This window comes from Cryptomeria japonica, chromosome 5, assembly GCF_030272615.1.
Source record: "Cryptomeria japonica chromosome 5, Sugi_1.0, whole genome shotgun sequence".
Lineage (NCBI taxonomy): Eukaryota > Viridiplantae > Streptophyta > Pinopsida > Cupressales > Cupressaceae > Cryptomeria > Cryptomeria japonica.
The window spans coordinates 465,801,576-465,824,513 of record NC_081409.1 but is presented as its reverse complement, the minus strand read 5'-3'; the positions used below and the strand labels follow the sequence as shown (position 1 = coordinate 465,824,513).

The window sequence follows — 22,938 nt, the reverse complement described above, 5'->3', positions numbered from 1 at the left end:
TTTTGTACAACTGGGAAGGTGTACAAAATTATGGTTTCAACCATAGTGTGAGTTAAAAACTCTCCTAATTCTAAGGGAATGCTCCCCTTTTTCTAATTCTTCTAACTATTACAAATTAACTAAAACACTAATTTAACTTGGGTGAGAAAACATCCTTTTCTCCTTTTTAAAGAGATGATATTATTTTCTCCTTTTCAAAAAGGTGATATTCTTTTCTCTTTTTTCAGAAAAGAAACTTTGACTTATAGTAACAAATACAAAAACTTAATAAATTCCAACAATTACAAAGATGCTTATACAAAAGGAAGCAAAGTTTCCATGAAAGTGCAAAGTCTTCCATTGTTTCCCCAGGATGGGAATGTAGAAACAAAGCTCAAAGTCTTCACTCTTCTACTATCCTATCTATCTTCCAAAATGAATAGTATAATAACAATGTACAACATACAATAGCTCAAAGTTTATTAATATAATGCACTCCTAAACTATTATGAATAGGAACAATTATAAGCACAAAGTCTTTTAACTTTTCTCTATTATGAACACTTAACTATGCTAATTTAATCCTCAATATTTGCAGCACAAAGCCTATAGGAAATTAGATTAAATCTCTTTCCAACAACTTCACTAGAATCTCAATTATATGTAGAAAAATATATCGTTGTGACATAAGAACACAATGAATATATGAACAAAGCCTCAACACAAAGTCTAAAACTAAATGTCCTCTTTATATTGCTTGAGAGTCCAATTCACAAGTATAAAACACAAAGTCTTTATCGTCATAAATTTCTGTAGAGTTTTCTTGCTTGCCAAAAAGATAAAGATTACATAGAGCACTCTCCAATATATAGGAGAGGGGCTAAGAGAAAAAAGTGAGAGAAGTCCAACTAAGACTTATTCCACAACTAACTATAACTAACTATGACTTATTCCAAATTACAGTCTTATTGTCTTTCAACTTGTAATTTGTTTACATGTAATTATAAATTACAAGAATACAAGCAATGTGACTACTTGTAATTACAAGTTTTGATATTATATGCAAATTCTCAAAAAGGGAGAAAAATTCTATAAGAAAACAAAGACACAATTAAAGTGTTAGGAGACACTTCTTGTCCTTCTCTATTCTTAGTCATGAAAGGTTGGAATTTGCTAATTGATTCTTGCAATTCACCAGGATCTGGACCTACTATATTCCTTTCAACAACAATAGTTTTGATGATGACATCGAAATATCTTACTATTGCTACTCTAATTCTTCAAGAGCGGTTTGCATCTTATCAAGAAAGACTTGACAATTCATAAATCTATTGATTGAAGCCACTGCGAACTATTTAGATTCAAGGTCCTAATGAAGCCTTGACACCAAATCAAAAAGTGACACATTTTCAGGAAACAACTCCTCATCTTGACTTACCATCTTGCAAGATATTTTCTCAAAATTGGAAATAATATCTTGCTCCACTCCAGTACTCATTTTTGGAGAAGCTTCTATATCTTTAATTAGGTCCTTGACAACTAATGATTTATTGATCATATTTTTTTCAAATTCAATTTACCTTTCTCTATTTGGTATCATGGTGTTGTTGCATATGATTTCCAACTTTACTTGATCCATTTCATGCCAAACTTTCAAATCTTTTTCAATGGATTCCAAACTTTGCTTAAAAGCTTTAGAAGTTTGGTTTAGCTTTTTTTTGCTTCCCTCATATTTACCAACACTTGTAAAGATTTCTTCACCGCTTGATTACTTCTATCTACCAGTTGATCTACCCAAGAATAAATAGCTTTGGCTTTTTGCACAACTCTTTCAACTTGTTTGATGGATTCTTCAAAAGTAGAAGAAGTCAAGGGGTCATTCTTTTCTAAAGATTTAGTGATCTTTTGAATCACTGAAATGAGTTGTGCATTTTCCTCCTTGAGCTTAATCTTCTTTACTAAAAGCTCATCATAACTCTGAACTAATGAAGCTACAGAGTGCTAATCATCATGCATCATTCCAGGATGTGTTTGTTTTCCTAGCTCTACTCTTGTGAACCTATACTCAGATAGTTGCATTTCTCCTTTTAGCTTATTAATAAGAGGTCCTGCCACCTCTGCATACTTCATCTTGTTGCTATCCACAATCACCCATGAAATTGTTTTGGCTTTCTTGATAGCCTTTGGCTTGGATTTTATAAGTTGCTGAAAGTTAAACGCATCAAGAGAAATCTCTTGTTTTTTCCTCTTAGGAGTGATTGAGCTCAACCATGGTGGCAAATCTAATGAACTTGCCTCAGTAACAACAACTATAGTTTGAGTAGAAATAGACTCAGTTTGTACTACAATTGTCATTCTAGGAGAGGCCTCAATTTTAACAACAATAAGTGTTTGCTCAAATGACATGTCATGGTTAACTTCATACTTGAACTTATTGAAGCTTACGACAAAGGTATCAATCTCACAAGTTCTTCATTTTGCACATCATGGTTTAAAATTCAAAGTTTATTTCATATATGCATGCATTTCAAGGAAATAACAACAAAAGATTGCATTGAAATAACTTTCCATTACAAAAAATATGTAAGGTGTCCCACACAAGTCGTGGAAATAGTTGACTAAGCTATAAACATATATTTTCATATGAATATGAAAACAAACTATACAATAGAAGAAATGAATGAACATGAAAATAGGGTGACCCGCCATTCCTTGGAATGACGAGCCCAAATTTGAAGGAGTTGTTGAAACTTTCAGCTTCCCATTCACTCCAACTTCTTCCACTCCCATCCCAAAAGTAACTGCAAAACAATTTACATTTTGAGTTAGAGAAATGAGGATCATCATACTTTCATGTTCAAGCTCAATAGGAATATAGTCCATCTGCATATAAGATACCAAAATATATGCCTATAGCTCTTAGTATGTTAGATTTAGAAGCAAAGAATCAAGAATGCCATGATATAACTACGAATATCATATTTTTAGCTAACATGTTTGTCCACTGTGCAGATATAGGTACATAGTGCATTACTGATTTATCATTAAAGCATGTGGTGTAAAATGAGGCTCCCACAAGGGTTGATCCCAACATGCTAATATGTCAATATTGCTTCACTGAGCAGGGACCCATCATTCACAATAGTGAAACTTTCAGGATCACTGTTATGGATGACGTGCTTGTGACCAATGGAGCCATATTGGCATATCAAACACCTTTGGGGTCTCACAGTAATTATTGCAGCATCAAGTCCAAGGAACCTAATAAGATATATCATAAATCATTGCCAAGCTGACACATGAGGACAATCAAGGTTGAAAGGATAACTATTCTTCACTGAAGAACCAAGGACATATATAGAATGATGTCATACAGTCCACCACCCTCAAAATATTAAAAAATACAGTCATGAAGACATAAAGCAATTAGCCAATATGACTGCCATTATAGAGAGTACACGAATGAAATCATGTAAAACAGTGAGCATGAGTGTTGTGGCAAATAATATCAAAAACAACAAAAGAGAGACAGTGGAATGTAATAATGCAGTGACCCTATTCACTATTAATAGAGCAAATTTTTTATAGTTCATAAAGTAAAATAGTGACCACTAATTATAAGAAAAAGTCAAAAGACAGTCTTAGATATATCATTGATTTTAAAGGAAATAACAAAAGATATGTTCATAACAAAGGATAATAGTTAAATATGTTGCAATGAATGATAGAGACAAGGGTTTGTCATACAAAACTTGTGATAGTGAGACAGGGTTATCATCCATGTCACAAGTATATTATGCAAGTCTAAAAGGACAGTGGGTTAAGAAATCAAAACATTTTGACAGTGAAGAAAATGATTGTTCATTAGGCTATCAAAGCAGTCATGACAGTAGGCAAAATGATAAAGTTAGTCTTCAAAGTGGGAGGAAATCCCGAGCAACAAAGTAATAGTCTCGACCCTATAATCTTCACCAAAGTCACAAACCAATAATGAATAGAAGATAGCACTGTCATAGAGGTATAGACAGTATTGTGCCAAAGATGTGAGATGGGTAATGGATGCATTTGTTAAAAGTTCAATGCCCTAAGGAGCAAAACATAGTCATTTCTTAATCATAGTCATTGAATACAAACATAGAACAGTGATAGTGTAGCATTCCTAAATGACAGTCATTCAACATAATTGATAGTTACAATAGAGGTAATGGTCATAATAGTCCTGAGGGGTTTTGAGGCAATAAATTCAATAAGGTCTTCATTTGCAATCAAGTGCCAGACCAACACAAAGATAAGAGCATCAGTCACCTCAAAGCACTGACAATACCATCAAAACACTTTAAATACAACCTCAAAATGATGGAAAATATAGTTATATGCTCAATAGCAACTTTATTCATAGAAGAAGACAGTTTAGAAGATATTTAAAACAATGATTGTTGTCATCAATAGTAGCAGAGAAGTAACAATCAAAGAACAAATCATGAATATATACAGTGAATATAATGAATGACAAAGCTTGTTAAAGTCTTTGAGCAATCTCTGAACAAATGCAAGAATATACAAAGCAATAGCACAATCAATCATGAAGATACTCAAGACTAAATAGAACCTTCAACACTATCATGACTCCAAGGATCATGAATTTTCATAGACTAGACACAAATATGACAGAACATCTCAAATTAATATATGTCTTGTATAAATGACGGAGATAGTCATAGCTCAAGGAACATTATCAACTCAAATGAAGATCAAATGCCAACCTAGTAAAGTATAATGTAGTCATAACTGATAATAAAGGACAATCCAGGATATTTATAGATACAATAAGAATTAGAGTTCAGTCATGCAAGTACAAATCTACAACAAAGGATACTCATAGATAAGATCTCATAGTCACATTGTATAAATACTGAACCTGTACATTCAAAAGACATGTGACATAGGTGAGACTCATCCAAATATATTTTGCAGTCATATATAGATTTCAAGGTAAGTTGTGAGAAGATGTCATAATAGAGATCTCATATTAGTATGAATTATTTCATTGATATTATGATGAGAATAGTCACACAAGAAGGCTCATTCAAAGCACAAACAAGAAGCCATCCATAGCAAAAAGATAACAGTCAAGTATTCAAAGCAAAGATAGAAGAGCTAGAAATCTCCAAGCTCACTGCCACAAATCAGTCAATGCAAAATGACATTCATAAGGTCAAAATAGTCCATGGCATGGATTATTCTCATAAAATATCAAAATGATAGTAAAGCCTTCAAGGATACCATAGAGCACTGTTAGAGTAGCACTCAAGCTTGAGACAATATTTATTGCAGACTGTAATGCCCCGCCAGGAAACCCCAAAGGGATAAAGCTAAAACACAAGAATAGAGTGCAATATTTTTTTATTTTTTAAAAGTTAAACACAACATTAAGATACAACAAGATATCAAAGATTCAGATTACATAGCGGAAGACATCAACTAACACCTAAAGAGTTTCCCAACGTGATTACTTCATTACACATTTAACTTAACTCACACTAATAAATCCAATAAGCTGATTATCTTATAACAAGATAATTCTTAAACAAGGATAATTTCTTTCAGATAGATGAAAATATAGTTCACAACATAAGGTTCATCCATAAAGATTTATCTATACCCTTCATTCAAACTTTCATTTAGAATTTAAGTCATGCATCTAATTTAACAACACACTTGAATTTTATCATAAACTAATGAGATATTTCCATGCATACTTAATTTCATTAACAATAACTGAATGCATTCTATTGCTCAAAACTACATTCTTTCATGATCCAAATTACAACATTTAAGAGATGACTGCATACATGCATTTAAGAATAATCTCATCTAAACCACTTATACATTCTAACATGATGTCATCCATACATGCTAAAACTAAAAAGGAAACATAAGAGCATAAGCATCCCATAACACCAAATTGATCTCGGAGTTCACCCCTAAAGGGCTACATCTCCGGGTCTGCTCAACTGCAAGACCCCTCTGATAATTAATAAAGTTAAGAATACATGACGTTCTCATTATTTACAATCTTTCCATCAAGGCGAAACATAACCAATATACAAACGACCACATCGGTCAATAAATACCTAATTGATCCCTATATAGGAAAGGATCCATCTGAAACATAAATGAAGCAAATACAAAGGTCCACTGGAGCATCCACAAAACTAAGACATCGCAACCCAAGGTCTAGCATGAAATCAGGTTCTCACAAGGGCATAAGCAACATGACGACTCCACAAAAGTGCTCCTATCAAGACAAAACAACCACACACTAGCGAATGTAGGGACAAGTGTCATCACACAACTTGGTATAGTTACCATGGCAGGTCTTCATAGGTCCTGGCCCATACATTGGGTTACCCTGGCAACCTAATCTGAACCTCCGGCCCATCCAAGCCTCATGTGGACCCACACATCCTTTCATGAAGACAAGAATGATGGTTTACCATTTCAGGCCTTCTCACAGCATGTCGAGTCTGTGTTAGCATTCATCCCATGTGTGAGGCACAATTATCTTACTTAGAGAATCATTATCCATACTCTAATATACTATTAGGTTATCACTTATTAGACTCACTTTCGATGGGTTACCCAACAACCATTTTGGGTGCGGCCCCCAAATCGAAAGCCACTTTCCCTTACGACACTAGACTATACTCAAACGAACTCAAAAACCAAGGAAAACACATGGTCAAGCAAACAGAGTTCAAAATGGAGGGAACAACCATTTGGTCAAACACAACTCATATGAGGTGCCCTAATAGACGGTACTCTAACTAGAGACCTGACCAGCTATGGTCAACCACTACATCATTCGACACCCGCATAAAGGATATGACCAATTACAACACTACCACAAAACAACACACAAACTCAAGCCTGAAGACTGAAACAGGTACCTCAAATCAATCCATACGACAGGGTCCAATCAAACAAAGCACGACTTGCCATTACTTAAGAAAAAGTGAATACAAAAATTAAACTTGCATAGGCAACAACCAGAAAAGACAATCTTCTTTCCTATTGATTTAATCAATAAAAGTCGATCAAGTTTTCTAAATGATCTAAGTTTTCAAAATACATTGACAGAAAAATCACCGTTACCAGGTGAGTACAATACCACAATTTCAATAGTCCATTCGCCTATGTCTCAAAACAGAGGAAGAATATAAACTAAACCATTTATTTTACAAATTGAAAATATCATTAACTCACCAATATTCCAAACGATACATTATTAAATTTCCAATATTTCCAATAGTATATCGTTTAAATTTTTCAAAATTTCCAATGATAAAATATTTCATTTTATTCTCTATTACTCAAATAATAAATTCCTGAATAAATTATCATTTAAAATTTATCAACTAATGAATATATTTTATTTTCAAATTTTTCGAAATAAAACTATTATTTTATCCTTTTTCCGAATAAGATACTTCTTGCAAGCATCTAAAAAAAGAAAATGCAAATTAAACATTAATTAAAATATATTTTAATTACTCATTAATTAAATATTTATATTAATTAACAATTTAATAAATAAAATTTATCATTAATACTTTATTAAACATTATCATTTAAATAATATTAATTATTATATTTATTTTTTGATTAAAAAATATATATTAAAAAAACACCTTTTAAAAAAAAAAATATTTATGGGGGAAAGGTACCCACGTGGACCCCCACGTGGGCCCCCCCTTTTGGTAGCAACGTTACCTTGGGGCAGCGTGAGCTACACAGACCACATACTTCACAATAGAAATCAGTGACAAGACTTCATGGGCAGTCACAACTAGTGCAAAGATGGAGATAGTGTGCATTCCTTCCTCTATGATAGTATCTAGGTCATGATATCCATGAAATGAGCAACCTAATAGACTGAGAGATGCAACATTTAGGTTAGAGAGTTTTTATGCACACAATAATCTCATGTAGCTGGTCCATGATGTGAAGTATAAAGATAGTAAAATCAAAGCAGAGATAGATAGTTTTGTTATGTATCAAGAGAGTCATAGCAAAACAACACATGTAGCTCATTGACTAAACAAAGCATGATCACACCCATGAGCATAACTAAGCAATAGCAAAACAATGCCATCATGGAAGACTATGTAATAAAATTGTAGGAAGATCTGAAGCAAAATCACAAACAATACAAAGACATAGCTAAAAGCTTATATCCTCATACAATCATAAACCACAAAGAGCAACAATAAAAAATATTAGGTTTAAAGTTTTAAGTTATTGTTGCATATTGAGATTTCTATTGAGGAAAACCACTGTCATTATAGTAGCACAAGGAATAACATCCCTGTCAAGGATATCAATAAGCAACATGTCAAAGATTATGAGAATAATCCAAGGTATAGTTTATCTATTTAAAGAGCATGTTCATTATTAGTAGCATACAGTCACGAAAGACTTCATCACATGAGATACGCAAAGGCATAGAGCCTCAGACCTTAAAACTCAACAAGAACAAAACATGGCAAAGAATGCAGTCTTGAAATACAAGGGAGGTCACATAGCAACACAAGTAATACAGTCAAAATTAGTCAAAATCTTGAACGTAGAGATACAAAGATGAGTATGTGAAGGTAACCAAAATGTAATCCAAAGCATTAAGACAGTTATAGCAAAGCCATACAAGCCTCATGAAGATTGACCATAGGTTCAAGTCAAAAAATTATGAACTCGGTAAAGCGTAGATGCAGGAGATGAATCAAATGTATAAGAGATAAAGTTATAGAGGTCACTACACATTATCATTTGCATAAGGCCAACCTTAGTATGATTGAGAGGAAAAAAACAATGGAGATGCGTTCCAACATTGTTTTTGTTAGAGGAAGATACTATTAAAGATAAAAAGCTTTGTAATAAAAGTTATCAAGATAGGAGCAGAAAAGATAATGACAATGAGCTTTGATAGTAATAATAGAAAAAATAATGAAAAAATGCAGCTCAAAACAGTGATAGGTATAAGGTTGCATAAAGAATACAGTGAGACAATGAATTTTCACATGGAGTAATCACCAAAAGATCATAAACCAGAGTATACAGTGAGAAATTAGTCACTGGCATAGCAAATGGTAGTTTGAGCAGTGCCTTTAGATAGTAAGAAATTTTTTTAGAGCAAGAGCATTCAAAAATTCCATCCATGAGAGATCGAAGGACAACCAATATACACGGTGAGGGTAACAACAAATCACCAAGCACAATCCATGAGGTCAATGCTAGCTGAGAATATGGAACAAAGGTATAAATGTTTAGAGATACAAGGGTTACATTTGATAGTGTGAAAGCTACAACAATGTTAAAGAGCAGTCCAAGCCAGAGAAATCAATCATTTGCAAAGATTCAGGTTCACCATTATATCAATGACAGTTGTAGGGTTTTTTTAAAGGAGTTTTCATTGTCATAGCATCCAAATATAGTAATAGAGGAACCATGCACAATGATTAAATCAACTACCTGGGGTAGTTATAGAGAAATTAATTAAAATATTAAAAAACCCTTTTTACCCTCAAGATGATGACACATAGTCAGGGTTTTAAAGCAAATACAGTGATATGAAAAAGAAAATAATTACAGTCATAAGGTAAAGAAACCTTGTCATAGTGCACGTGCAGGGAAAGAAATATTTTTATCAAAACCTTAGGCAGATGCATGTTTAAAAAGCCAATAGACCCGTTCATGGGTTTCCAAGGGTTCATCCTTCGAGTGAAGATCAGAGAAAGGGGGAGGAATCGTGGAGTAAGCCAGAGTAGGGGTGGATTAAAATAAATTTTGATGGGGCATCCAGGGGTAATCCAAGCATCTCAGGGGTGGGATGTGTTTCTCGTGATGAGAGTGGGATGATCCTCTTTGAGGGTGCAAAGAGACTATAAGATGGAACCAATAATGATGCAGAGGCACAAACCACTTTATTAGTAGTGGAGTTAGAAGTTAATATGAAGATTCTGAAGGTGCACCTTGAAGGAGATTCTAAAATCATAGTGAATGCAATTATGAAAGGGGTAACCCTAATTTGGAGATTAAATAAGCTCATAGCCTTAAATGTTTCAAAATTATGCAACTTTCAAGATTTGTGTATAACTCATATCAGAAGAGGTGGCAATGAGTTAGCAGATGCTTTATCCAATGTGGCATGCAAGCTGGATAAAGGAATGACAAAGTGGTGGGACAAGGATGATGACATATTCCATTGGCATGATTTGAATGCCTTGTTTCATATAGTACTGTCGCCCAGATGAAGTGTGTGAGATTTATTTCCCATCCCCTGCACGCAAGCCTTGGCGAATTTCATTAACATTGGCAATTAATGCTGATGAATTCTTTAGGGGAGATAGAGGATGCATTTGTGGAAATTTTGAGAATGAATGCCCAGTTAGTGCGGGTGATTCGTGGTTGTTGTAGGTTGAGAGAATGGTTTTGTGATAGAGGAAGGCGGTTTTGCAGGTGGTGGATGAGATAAAGGCTAAAATCATGCTTAAAACCAACAAATTGATGTCGGCATTTTGGGGGCCGATCCCGAAGAGAAGATTGAAGACCATGTTAAGTCAAGTGAGCCATTATTTTTGAAAGTCATGCAACTGGTGCTGGGAGAGGAGGTGGCAATTATTAGCCATAAGTATCGATCAAGAGTGGATGTTTATTTGCTCATTATGGCGTGTGGGTTAGAATTAGGCACCTTGTGTGAGGAGGTTAGGAAATTTATGCGGGCAATTGTGCTGGAGGATTATCCACGAAACATGGATTTGATACTTGAGTGGGCGGTGTCGGGGCAGGGTTTCAATGTGTCTAAAGGAATTCTGGATAAGTAGGTAGAACTCAAAAATAGATGTATGAACATCCCCTTTCTCAAGAGGAGATAAGAAGTGAAGGCTCGGTTCTGGGAGACGATGAGATGCAAATGGGAGGCTTTGAAGTTGTATGTTCAAATCTTGGAGCTGGAGAATATTATCCGACATGCACCAGTGGAAGCAGGGGAGGTTGAGATAAATGGGCGAAGGTTGAGGTCGCGAACTAGACGTATGTTCGAGACTATGGCAGCGAGAAATGAACCTCTGACAACATTTTTCAAATGAAGGTGGAGATGCGACGAAAAGCACAAGTGGAGATTCAAATGCCGTGGTGGTGTAGGAGGAGGAAGCTCATCAATGATCAAGAAGTGTTCTAGGGTACCCTTGTTTTTAGCTCGACATGTGCATAGTTTAGTTTTTAGTTCAGAAACTTTCATACTCTTAGTAGTTGTTTGCTAAATCGTATTGCCAGTGAATTTTTTATTATGGCAATGATGTATTGAACGTATTTTGTGCTCGGATAACTGCTACTTGGGTGTGGGAAGTTGGTTTGGCGGGTGGTTGGATGGTGATGTTTTGATACTTGGTTCTATTTTGGGTGGTTTGGGGGTTGAAATGGGTGGTTTTAGGTGGATGGTTGTTAAATGACTCTCTGTTAATGTAGTGCTTTTATTTCATAATATAATTAAAAAATAACATATTACCGATCAAAAAAAGAAGAAGCCAATACTCCTGCTTTATTTCTTTTTGCACAAGCATAAGTCTGCATGGAGGAAGAAAATAATACATACCACGTAGACTGTTCATGCAAAAAGTCCAAGAAAAAAAACCCTCAAGCTCCTGCTCAAACTCAAGCTCATCCCTGCATGGCCGCCAAAAGAGTCTTCTTCAAGAAGACAAAAAGATGAAAATGGGATTATTTTTAGGGTTCGAGTTTTTTAATCTCCATGCCCTAATTGCATGAAGGGAATTGTGTTTCTTTGTTTTTATTTAAACAAATGATGCATGTAAAATGTGCCTCATGGTCATGACTTTAAGTCATTGACCTAGGAAAATTGTAAAGAGTCCTCAGTGTGCACAAGGGACTAAAAGCTTTTTATAAGCTTTTTATTTGGTTTCTTTTTTATATAATTAATATAACTATTTTAAGGTTTATTTTATTAAAAACCTTACAATAGATATATTAATATATATAAAAAAGAAAGGAAGGGCTCTTTATTTATTGTGCTATATTTATGTATTATAAGTTAATATATCATTATTAAGATTTATTTTATTAAAAAATCTTAATAGAAATATATTAAATTATAAATGAAATAGCAAAAAAAAAGAAATATTTTATTTTTATACTTATTAAAACAAATTGTTTTAAATAAGTATTAAAATAAAATAAGATCATTTAAAAGAAAAAGAAATATAGTCCACCATGCGGATTTCAGAAGGAGAAGTATTTTTTTTTGGAGCTATATATATTTGGCAATGTGCAACATGTAGTTAAAAAACAAAGGGAGGTGCTTTTTCAAGAGCTATATTTGGCAGCTCAGAACTTCATGCAGATTTCAGAGATGGGAGTATTTTTTGAGGATATTTTTGACTGCTCATGCATCAGTCAGAGTTACACTTGCATATACCATGAGTCAGGGGGGTTATTTTGTCAACAGAGACTTATTTTGGCAGATTTTTGCGTGCTCTTTGTACACTTTTTGAGGCAAATTTCCCAAGAATTCTCTTCATGCAGATTTTCAGTTTATGACACTCAACTATCTTTAGCTCTCTATTCTTAGGAGCTTATCTTCTATATATTCTTCTCTTCTCTTCATTATTATTCCTGGTTCTTTCTTTTTGCTTACACATACAACAAAAAGCATTATAGCTCAACTTTGATCAATTTTCAGCATCGTAATAGAGTTTTTTTTAGTTTGCAATAGAGAGTTCAGTTTTCCTTGTCAATTATTTTTGTTTCTCCATTATCAAATAAATGATTTGATAGAGTTATTGTGATTTAATTTTGAATCCTTTGCTCCGTCTCATTTATGCTTTGCAAAAATAAGAAGATTTCATAGTAATTCAGGTTGTGGGTTGCGTTCATCTGGTTTCCAATCAATTGCATGTTGCAAAAAATCACCTTTCCTTCCTAAAACATTGGGTAACTTTGAGCCTTCACATGAAATTTTGATGAATTTAATGATCTTATTTGATTTGTGAGATAAATATTGATCTTTATTACAGTTGGTTATAGTTTTAGGACAACAAGTAGAACTACACAATTTTGGTGCAATCACCTCATTTAGGATAAGTTTTCATTACATGCAAGCTTTTCTATCCCTTTTCCATCAAAAGTTAAGTTGCAGGAGATTCATCATACATGAAGCCGACCTATAATCCAGAGATTCACCTTCACTTTGAACAACCCACAGGCTCAAAGGTGTTTCCATGTTTCACGAGATTGTTGAGCTTTCAGTTTTGCATCATAGGTGCAATCCTTCGTGACGATATTTATACATCCAGGCCTCAAACACATTAGATTGCTTTAACCCCATTATCCTACTCAAGAGTGTGATTATATCATCGATTTCTTCAATGAAATCAAAATGGTATAATTTGGGCCATTAAGCCAAACAAGTCCTGGGAGTCTTAAGCCATTTGGAGTTGATGTACCTTATGCAATCTCCCTTTTTCTGGTTGTAGTGATCAAGAACACTCTTCATGGTAATGTTTGCATACATTGGAGCAAGAAGAACCTTAAAGATTTTGTCAATGGTTTCCGCATCCAATTTGATGACAATATTGTCCTCATCATCCTTGATCATCCTAGATCCCTTGTCAAAATGAGTAGCACAAGCAAGGACAAGTTCTGGTTCCAGGGCAGCCACTAGGAAAGTAGAAACCTAGTGGATATGACTATTCAAAAGAAGTTGCATGCTATGATTTGTTGACTCTTTTTATATCTCAAGGAACTCAGACATATCAACATTCCCAATCTCTATATCTTTAATTTTATCGACATAAGAGCTCACTTGAGAAGGATAAATCTCATTCTGGTACTTTTCATATTTGTACTTCATCCTCTTGGTTGAAGAGGATGCTAGTTCTTTTGTCATTGAGTAAGAATTTGTAAAGCTGCGATGAAAACCCAAAGAGTTAAGACATCATCACAGACTATTGGAGAAGCCATGACACCTTCTTCAAATGAAAGAGCCTACAAAACAATTCCCAACTCTTGACCTATCATGATATTTATCATGGGAAAGGGAAAATGAGTGGACAAGATTGAATAATATATTATGAACATGACACTGATGATGAAAAAGGCAAAATTTTGTATCTTGGGAGGTGGAATGCAAGTCGATCACAACAAACTTGGAATGTGCAAGTTAGGGAAAAAATTTGACACTTGCACTTGCAATCGGGTCTTGAGAACTTGAATGCAAGTAAGAAAGCTTGAATGATTGGGCTTAGCTTGCAATTGGGGCTTCAAGACTCGATTGCAAGTGAGCAAAAATGTAAGGATGGTGATAAAAAAATGCAATCAAGGTTTAGAGACCCGATTGCAAGTGTGCAAATGATGAAATTCTCATACTCGATTGCAAGTGAGCAAAGATGTAAGGATGGTGATAAAAAAATGCAATCAAGGTTTAGAGACCCGATTGCAAGTGTGCAAATGATGAAATTCTCATACACTGGTGACTTGCAATCAGAACTTGAGACCCAATTGCAAGTGCAATAAAAAAATGAAAGCAAAAAATTGGGTAAGCATACTTGCGATGAGGAAAATCAAAACTTGCAATCAATATTTTGAGACTCGATTGCAAGTGGAGAGCAAAGATGAAACAAAGACTTGCAATCGGGTTTAAAAATCCTGATTGCAAGTATAATATGAAACTTGCAAGGAAAATGCACAATCAAACCCACTTGGCAATAGAGGAAAATAAGCCCAAGTGCATGCAAAAAACAAACGCTTTGATGAGGGGAAAAGCAAAAATAGTCAAGTTGTGGAAAACCCCAACATACAAAGCATCTAAAATACGCAGAGAAGAAAACATGACTATGATAAAAATGAGAAAATGCAGCAAAGGCGAGATCATAACAAATGTAGATTAAAAATAAAATGACCAAGGAAAGAATTTTATTTTTATCAAAAATGAAACATACCTGAAAAAGAGTTAAGAATACTGAAATAATTTGTCTAAATCTCAAACGCAACTTCTAAGAGATACATGAAGCTTCAACATCCCATCCAAAGACTCATATAGACGTTTGCAGGAAAGACACTCCTAAAATGCAAAGACCGAGCCATTAATGAGATTTCTCCTTATAGCACGAGTTTGCAAAAGAGAAAGTGAGTCAGGTTTTAGGAGTGTCGATACAAGTAAAGGTAAATACATTTCATTTTAATAAAATGAACTAGTAATTAGGTTTCAAAATCCCAACTATAAGTGAGCAAAAATGTATTTTATTTTACTTGGGAAAACCACACTTGTAATTGGGTTTCTAGAACCCAATTACAAATGGAAAATTTATAATAATGGGTTGAATTGTAATCATGTTCTAGAAACTTGATTACAAGTAAAGGTTCATTTACTTGCAATAACATCAAAATGTTCCTACTTGCAGTGACTGATTTGAAACCTGAAATTGCACAAAAAGGAAGGAAAAAGAAAACAAAAACCAACCAAAACATGGACAAAGACGACAAACACACTTACCAATGACTAGACACAAATAAATATGGGTTTTAAACCTCGTAAAAGTGCCTTAGAGATAAGAACTATGAATTTTAAATAAAAAATTGTAGGGGTTGTCAATTTTTGAAAATTCAAAAATTAAGACAACATAACTTATCGTCAACATATGCAAGTTGACTTAAAGATAAATTAAAAACATTTAAATGATCAACAACAAAATCACCATCCTTTCATTTTTAATGAATGTAGCCATGTTTTGAGGTACAAGTTATTAATAAGACTTTTGATTTGATAAATAATACCTATCCTCTTCATCAACCTACAAAATAACTTATATTTTACTAATATAATTACCTAATTTATATAGGATCTAGGATGAGAATACCACTATAGTATATCAAAATAAAGGGTCAAATCTATTTTCAAAAACCATACACCCCAATCATGAATAAACTATATGTAGAACACAAGATATCACTGAGAGGGGGGGGGGGGGTGAATCAGTGATTATAAACAATTTCAAACAATGTGTGCAATCGGTAGGATAATGAAAGCACTAACAAGCAATCACACACAAGAGGACATCACATAACACTAGATATACGAGGAAAACCCAATGTGGGAAAAAACTCGGTAAGAAAAGTTGTTGGAGATCTACTACTCCAATCCAACCTCACAATGAAATAACAGTTTTACAATGTTTAGGGTACCAACCCAAGGAGCAATTTATGGGTACCTACCCAAAGGAGCACCAACCCCTGCACTAAACACCCACTCAATGAATTACAATGAGATATAAAATCAGTCCAATGATAAAACCTGGTTACAAATGAGTTTTGTAACACCTGAAAACTATTCACTCTACCGGTTGAACTCTTTTCTGTTACACTGCTTCTCTTTTCTACCGGTCCTTTGTTCTTACTTTCTGAATCCTCCACAACTTAGTTTCATCCTTGTCGGATCTTCTCTGAAACTCACTTTTCTCTCCTTCACTCTCTACTGCTCTCTTACCGGTTTAGACACCGTCGGTTCAACAGACTATTCACCTCTGTAACAATTTACCGGTTACCTTAACCCTTGTCAGTTAAACTTCCTTACCGGTTCTTCTCCAACACTCAATTGCTTCAATATTTTTTTATCACACTCAGACTTATCAAAATTTGCCTCGTAGAGATTCACTGTATCATAAATCTTTCATCAAGCATCCTCTATCAACCTGCTTAAGTTTTTGATCTGCATATTTATATATATGCTTTCCCGCCAAAACAAAAACTCAAACTTCATGCGCTTAGGGTTTTCTTCACTAACCTCGATCCATATCAAATTGGATCTCATATTTCTTGAATCAACAACCTGCAATAGTACAACAAAAAGCTCTGTCCTCTTTTATTCTTCATATGAATGTTTACTATATTTAACAAACTGGACTTTGTTCATCAGTCTTGATTTTGTCGATCACAATAAATGATCTAGCAGTTTCCTTCTCCAGATCAACAAGACGATCAAATATCCTGCTTCGATGATAATGTCAAAGAATAAAATCTATTCCCTTCGATCTTCTTTGAGCCGCAATCCTCTGCAACTGATCTGTGATTTTTGTAGTCGACATTTAATACAGACTTAGTCGGCAACTACCTTGCCCACGCACCATTCACCTACCACTACATGTTCGCCACCTAGAGTCCACGTGACATCTCTGTCAACATCCAACTCACTTGATTGTGTCGGTTCATCTAGCTCACTTGATTGTGTCAGTTCAACTTTGGTCACCGACTAAACATGCTACCGGTATACAATAACCAATTAACCTTCATACCATGCACTTCTCTGTTATGTCAGTTAGGTCATTTTATATCGGACTGCACTTATTGGGTTTGCTTGCTTACCAGTTGACAGACTTACCGGTTGACATCAACATGCCAACAATCTCCAATGCCGGTAACAACATCTTGCATACCGGTTGACATCAATGACAATACAATGCCAACACTATAAACTTAGAAAAAATCATAAATGATCACATGGGTGCCTAACCCACAACTAATCCAATTTGTTCAATATCGAGTGCTCCAAAATACTTTCCTATGACTAACATGCACATTATACAAACCTGGTTGCACTTAGGAAAATATTCAAACATATGTCAATATGCACAAATGTGCAAGTCCAATTGTACTTTTCTCTTAAAGTGGATGCCTAAATTTAATTATTTTCCAATATGCTTTGTAATCGCCAACAATGATTAGATCCACCTATATGAATCTAATTAAATTTTTCATAGGTAAATAAATATAAAATATTTTATCTCACATGTCCCTATGTGTTCAAGTGCACCTTCCATGGAGACACATGAAAATGACTTAAGAATGCAAGGTTGATGTCACATCATTCTAAGAGTCACTATATGCTATTAGAGACATGTCATCCCCATCCTACAACCATTCCATGAATACATGGGATTTAATGATCATTTATATCGTGGCAAGTTGTGTCCCTCTCCTAAACTATTCTAAAAAGTGGGGAACCTTTCCCTCTAGTTACTTATATTGTATTTGTTAGTCTCTTTATTATGGAGCTATACTATCTAGAAACCAATTTATAATAAAAAATTAGAGGCTAAATGAATTTACTAGATAAGACACAATATCCTATAGAGGCCCAAATAGGCATGCAATGATATGTTTGTGCTCTAGTGTTGTCTACATTACTATGTTTTAATATTCCTCGTGATGAATGTTCAACTATACAGGATATTCTTAGCTCCTTTGTAACCCATGAGGTCAATGGATGGTATCCTCATATTGGCCTTTTGAGTGGTCATAATTCTTGCTCTCTTGATATCTAAAAGGTGGGTACCCTATTTCCTACTAGAGTTTGTAATGTGGCCAATGTGTATTGGTGGGTGAAACATGTGTGAATGAGAGATCAAGAGGTACCCTTTCCCTCCAAGGAGAGATGAGAGTTTCACTACGAATTTCCCTTCAAACACTTTTCACCCAATTATATTGGAAGAGGAGAGGAGAATTCACTAGATTCAACCTTCAAAGAAGAAGATAGAATTCTGAGTGAAATGGGAATGATAAGCTAATCCCCCTCTTCCTCTTTAAAATGGAAAGGAATTGATTCAATTATGTAGTGCAAAAGTGACAAAGAATTGATTATAACTTGAGATCAGAGTATGGGATGAAGTTGTACACCTAGATTTGGTAGTAATATGTCGAGACGAAGTTGTCTTGCAAATTTGAGGAAAAGTTGCCCAGACCATGGCGGGAATTTACATGGTCCTCTGAAAAATCCGCGAAACAAAAAGGGTTTTTTCGCCTCTGCAAATGGAGCCCGAATCTGAAAGTATAGCTGCGCACCTACAACCTACACACATAAAAGAGAGGAAAATGGGTTGGGATTGGGGGTTTGCCTTTAGGTCAAACCCCAGTTTTGGAATTAACCAAGTAATGAAAGAAAGTACTTGCAAGTGAATGTAAATGAAAGATTGAAATGTAAATTACCTCAAGGGAGGTTGTGATAGAAATGTTGATAGAAATCCTTGTGTGGAATTGAATGTTGGAATCAATCTCCTCTTCAATGGTTGAATCCTTGACTTGAATGCAACACCTAGCCTTGAAGGGAGACTTGAGAATGCTCAATGCTGGAAAGGAATTCTTGAATGCTTGATCTCATGTAAACTTACCACTCATTCAACTTATCCAACTTACCAAAATGAGAGGGCAAATGCAACTTAAATACATGTCAATTAGGGTTAATGAGTGATTTTCGTCACAGACCAACATTGGGGAAGTTTCCCGCTCACTGCACAACCTACAATGCATGCTTAGGAAAGGTCTCGACCCAAAATAGGGCATGGATAGGTGCACCATGCCCCTTTACTAGGGGGGATAGGGGCACCACGCCCTTGTCCTACCCCTTTCTCCAAGGTAGAGTGTAGACAGGGTGGTGCGGAGGCCAAGAAAGAAGCAAATCAGAGGGTTTAGCAGTCTTCGGTCTCCAATCAGGCAAGAGGATTTGATCTCGCGTGCGTGAGGACCCTAATGCAGTCAAAAATTGCTAGGGTCATAATTTATGAACTACAGAGTCATTCTATCTTGAATAATCTCTAAAGAACACCCAATTATTAGCCTTTGCGTGATTCAAAGGCTCCCTTCAGACCAAGTTTCATTATATTATGGGAACCTTGATCAACCTATATACATCTAGAAGAGTAATGGTCTACTCTCCCTGAATTAATTCAAGAGTACCCTTTGCATCCTACTAATATATATTAGGATACTATGTGATATATTAATATGGGGGGAATCAATGGTACCCTTTGCATCCTCCATAACCCTTCTCTCTTGAGGTAGCTCAATCAATTGGTGTAAGAAATTCCAAGATCCTTAGGAGTCACTCCTTCCCCTACCATGACTCCATACATAATTTATTTACTTTGCATCTAGTCAAATCAAGTCTTGATCGGTCAAAAATCTTATACATTTTAAATTAAACAATTTAATATATTAAGTCTACCCATTTCTATAGGAGATTGATTTAAACTACCATTTCAAATGCCAAAATTGTTGAGGATTTTTCAAAATTACCATAATCAAGTACAATTACAAATTGATGGTGTAAAAAATATCAAAATTTTTGTCACTGATTTGTGTAGCCAAATAGTGGTTTGTCACAAAATTGATGGTTTCAATTAGTCACACCCAAACAAAATTTTTACCTAAGCTTGCAAAACATAAAAAATGTTCTTTTGCATTTTCTATTCTAAGTAGGACAATAAAATTTCAATTATTATTCTGTTAGATTTCACAAGACGTAAACTAGTTTTCAATCAATTTTATGTTTCAAATGAAAAATGGGGAATTTTTGGTTTATATCTATAGTGCATTTGTTGATAATAACTGTTATATATATATGATGACAATCTTACAAGCTCTTCGATGACTATAAATTTGTCACAAATAATTGATGTAGACTTAGAGCTAAAAAATATCCTAAAGTTGTAGGTGAAAATGAAATAATATTTGGCTAAATTTTGTATTGGAGCTCTTTTGTAAATGCTAACCTCCTTTATAGGTTTTGGATGCATGTTCAATTTCCATCTAGGTCATATCTCTTCAAAAGATAAAATATCTTGTCTTGTGTTTTTCAAGAGAATTTTGTCAAACTATTTATGACGTTGCACTTGTTTTCTACATTTCGTTGTCTCACAAGTTCTTTTTGAGAATAATGGTGATGAAGATGAAACAAGCGATATAGCCCTAATCCCCACTTAACTTAAAAAATATGCTTGTAGTTCACTATAACACATATATTACAAAGGGGATAATATGTAAGTACATAAATCTACATTTTTAATTAGAAGTCTAATGATGAATGATGTCACTTAAAATGCCATTTGGCACAAAACGCGATGATTGATGTCACTTAAAATGCTACTTGGCACAAAATACGATGAATAATTTTGATTATAAGCACCTCTTTTGCACGTGTCCTTTAGTCCCTTATTGCTTGATGTCTTTTTCACCTCTCTTCAATCCTTCAATTCTTGTGTTTTTCCTACTTTGTGAAACTAGTGGTCATCTTTAGAGGGCAGTCTTGAAACTATCATGACAATTTCATAATTGTTAGATAAAATTTAGTTTCATTTGGGTGGTTTCAAAATTAACACTATAATTTCATAGTTGTTGCTTATGGGAAGCAACAATTTTAACCAATTGATTGAAAAAGAATATAAAAGGTTGTCTAAAATTTTCTTTTCTTTTCATGTCATCTTTCTAGAAGGGCTTTTGACATTCCTCTATAGTGTAAACCTTTCTTTTTTAGTTTTAAATTTTTATTTTGTTTATTTGTTTGACAATCTGACCCTATTATATATTTTACCTCCCACATACAAGCAACTCAACTCTTTGCATTTCCATTTTGGCAATGCTAATCAACTCTTCCCATCTCTACTTTAATTTAATTTCTAATTGGTAAACATCCCCTATTAGTTGTTTCTATATTTTCCAAGTTAAGTATGCAACAAATACCATGCAAAATGTTCTAAGTCACCTACAATATTCATCTAAACACATCATAATCCTTCCAACCCTTCCAAAACACTCCCCAACAGGCATTCTCATGTCTTGGATGCCAACACTACTAGTTAGTGCATGATGGATACACATTTTGGCATCCTTCCAAGGACAACAATCATTGGGGATCTTTTGTCCATTTTCATTAAATTTGATTAGCTTCAATTTATCTAGGTTGCTCTTGATTAGTGTCACTTAGCTACATGCGAAGATTTTTGGTTATTCTAGTTTTTCTAATAGTTGGTTTCATATTCACGAGTATAGACTTATGTTAGTAAGTAACATAGTTAGTAGTATAAATTGTTGTTAATGTATAGGATGGTTAGATTATTCCTTATTTTGAGGCATTTTAATCACTATAACTGTACCATTGCAAGTTACAATTAGTCATTTCAACATTGTTAATATTATTATATTTATATACATAAATTATAAATTCAATCATCTACAAAATTTAAACATTCAAAATAGTCGACGCACAAACATATTCTTAAATTTTGCATATTCATTTGTAAAAGGATTAAGACAATCTTTTCATGATTTTCATCTTTTACAACAAAAAGAACTATCCAAACAACTTGTAAATTATACAATTTAAGTAAGTTCCCATTCAACTACAACTTAACATTGTTGAATGAACTTCATCTCTCAAACATCAAGTAACACTTGTAAAATTACTTATTCCCTTTTAACAAGACCAATACTCCAAAATTATGTCATACCTTTACAACTCCCAATAGTAAAACTTTTTTATCAAACCTATCAAACCAATTTTTCCAATTTTTTTGCAAGCAAAATCATTCACTAATATAGTACCCAAAATAGGACCCTAAGGTCTTTGTAGGATTCTTGAGTCTTGATTTGAGTCTCCTTCAAATTCTCTCATCAAATCTATGTGACTTGCTCTATCCCAAACTTCAACGTTGCATATACAATATTGAACTACATTCAAATTTAGATTTTTAAATAAAATAAACAATAAATCAAAATCCTTAAAATGTATGAAATACATGAATTACACGCTAAACCATACTCTAAAAGAAGTGAAAAAGAGTTAAAAATGAATAACAGAGAAGTGTCAGGGATCGGCCTTCGCCCAGACTCTTCGAAAATTAAATTTATGTACGTATAAGGGCAAAGCAAGCCCCTCACGAACAACAGAAACCTGGAATAACAAAGTAAACAAATGTTGAATTGGAGAGAGAGAAAGGAAGATATGAAAGGTGCAAAGCGATTGCACCAACGTCCCCTTGTACTGCTCTTGGTGTCGTCGGCATTAGTATTCTTGTTTGGCATTCTTGCTGCTCAGTACTTCCTTTTCTCTGGTTTGCTTCT

General features: G+C 34.3%; 1 protein-coding gene across 2 annotated transcripts in view; it reads left to right on the top strand.

Moving 5' to 3' along the window:
- The first annotated feature begins 22,634 nt into the window (after window positions 1-22,634).
- The window catches only part of LOC131036814 (sialyltransferase-like protein 1), a 181,815-nt gene continuing 181,511 nt past the window's right edge, over window positions 22,635-22,938 (top strand). The window contains exon 1 of one of the 2 annotated variants that reach the window (XM_057968800.2): window positions 22,635-22,928. In XM_057968800.2, coding sequence (XP_057824783.1) covers window positions 22,790-22,928 — 139 coding nt within the window. In that variant the 5' untranslated portion in view covers window positions 22,635-22,789. The remainder of the gene's footprint in view (window positions 22,929-22,938) is intronic. The other variant, XM_057968799.1, reaches the window with a different exon arrangement.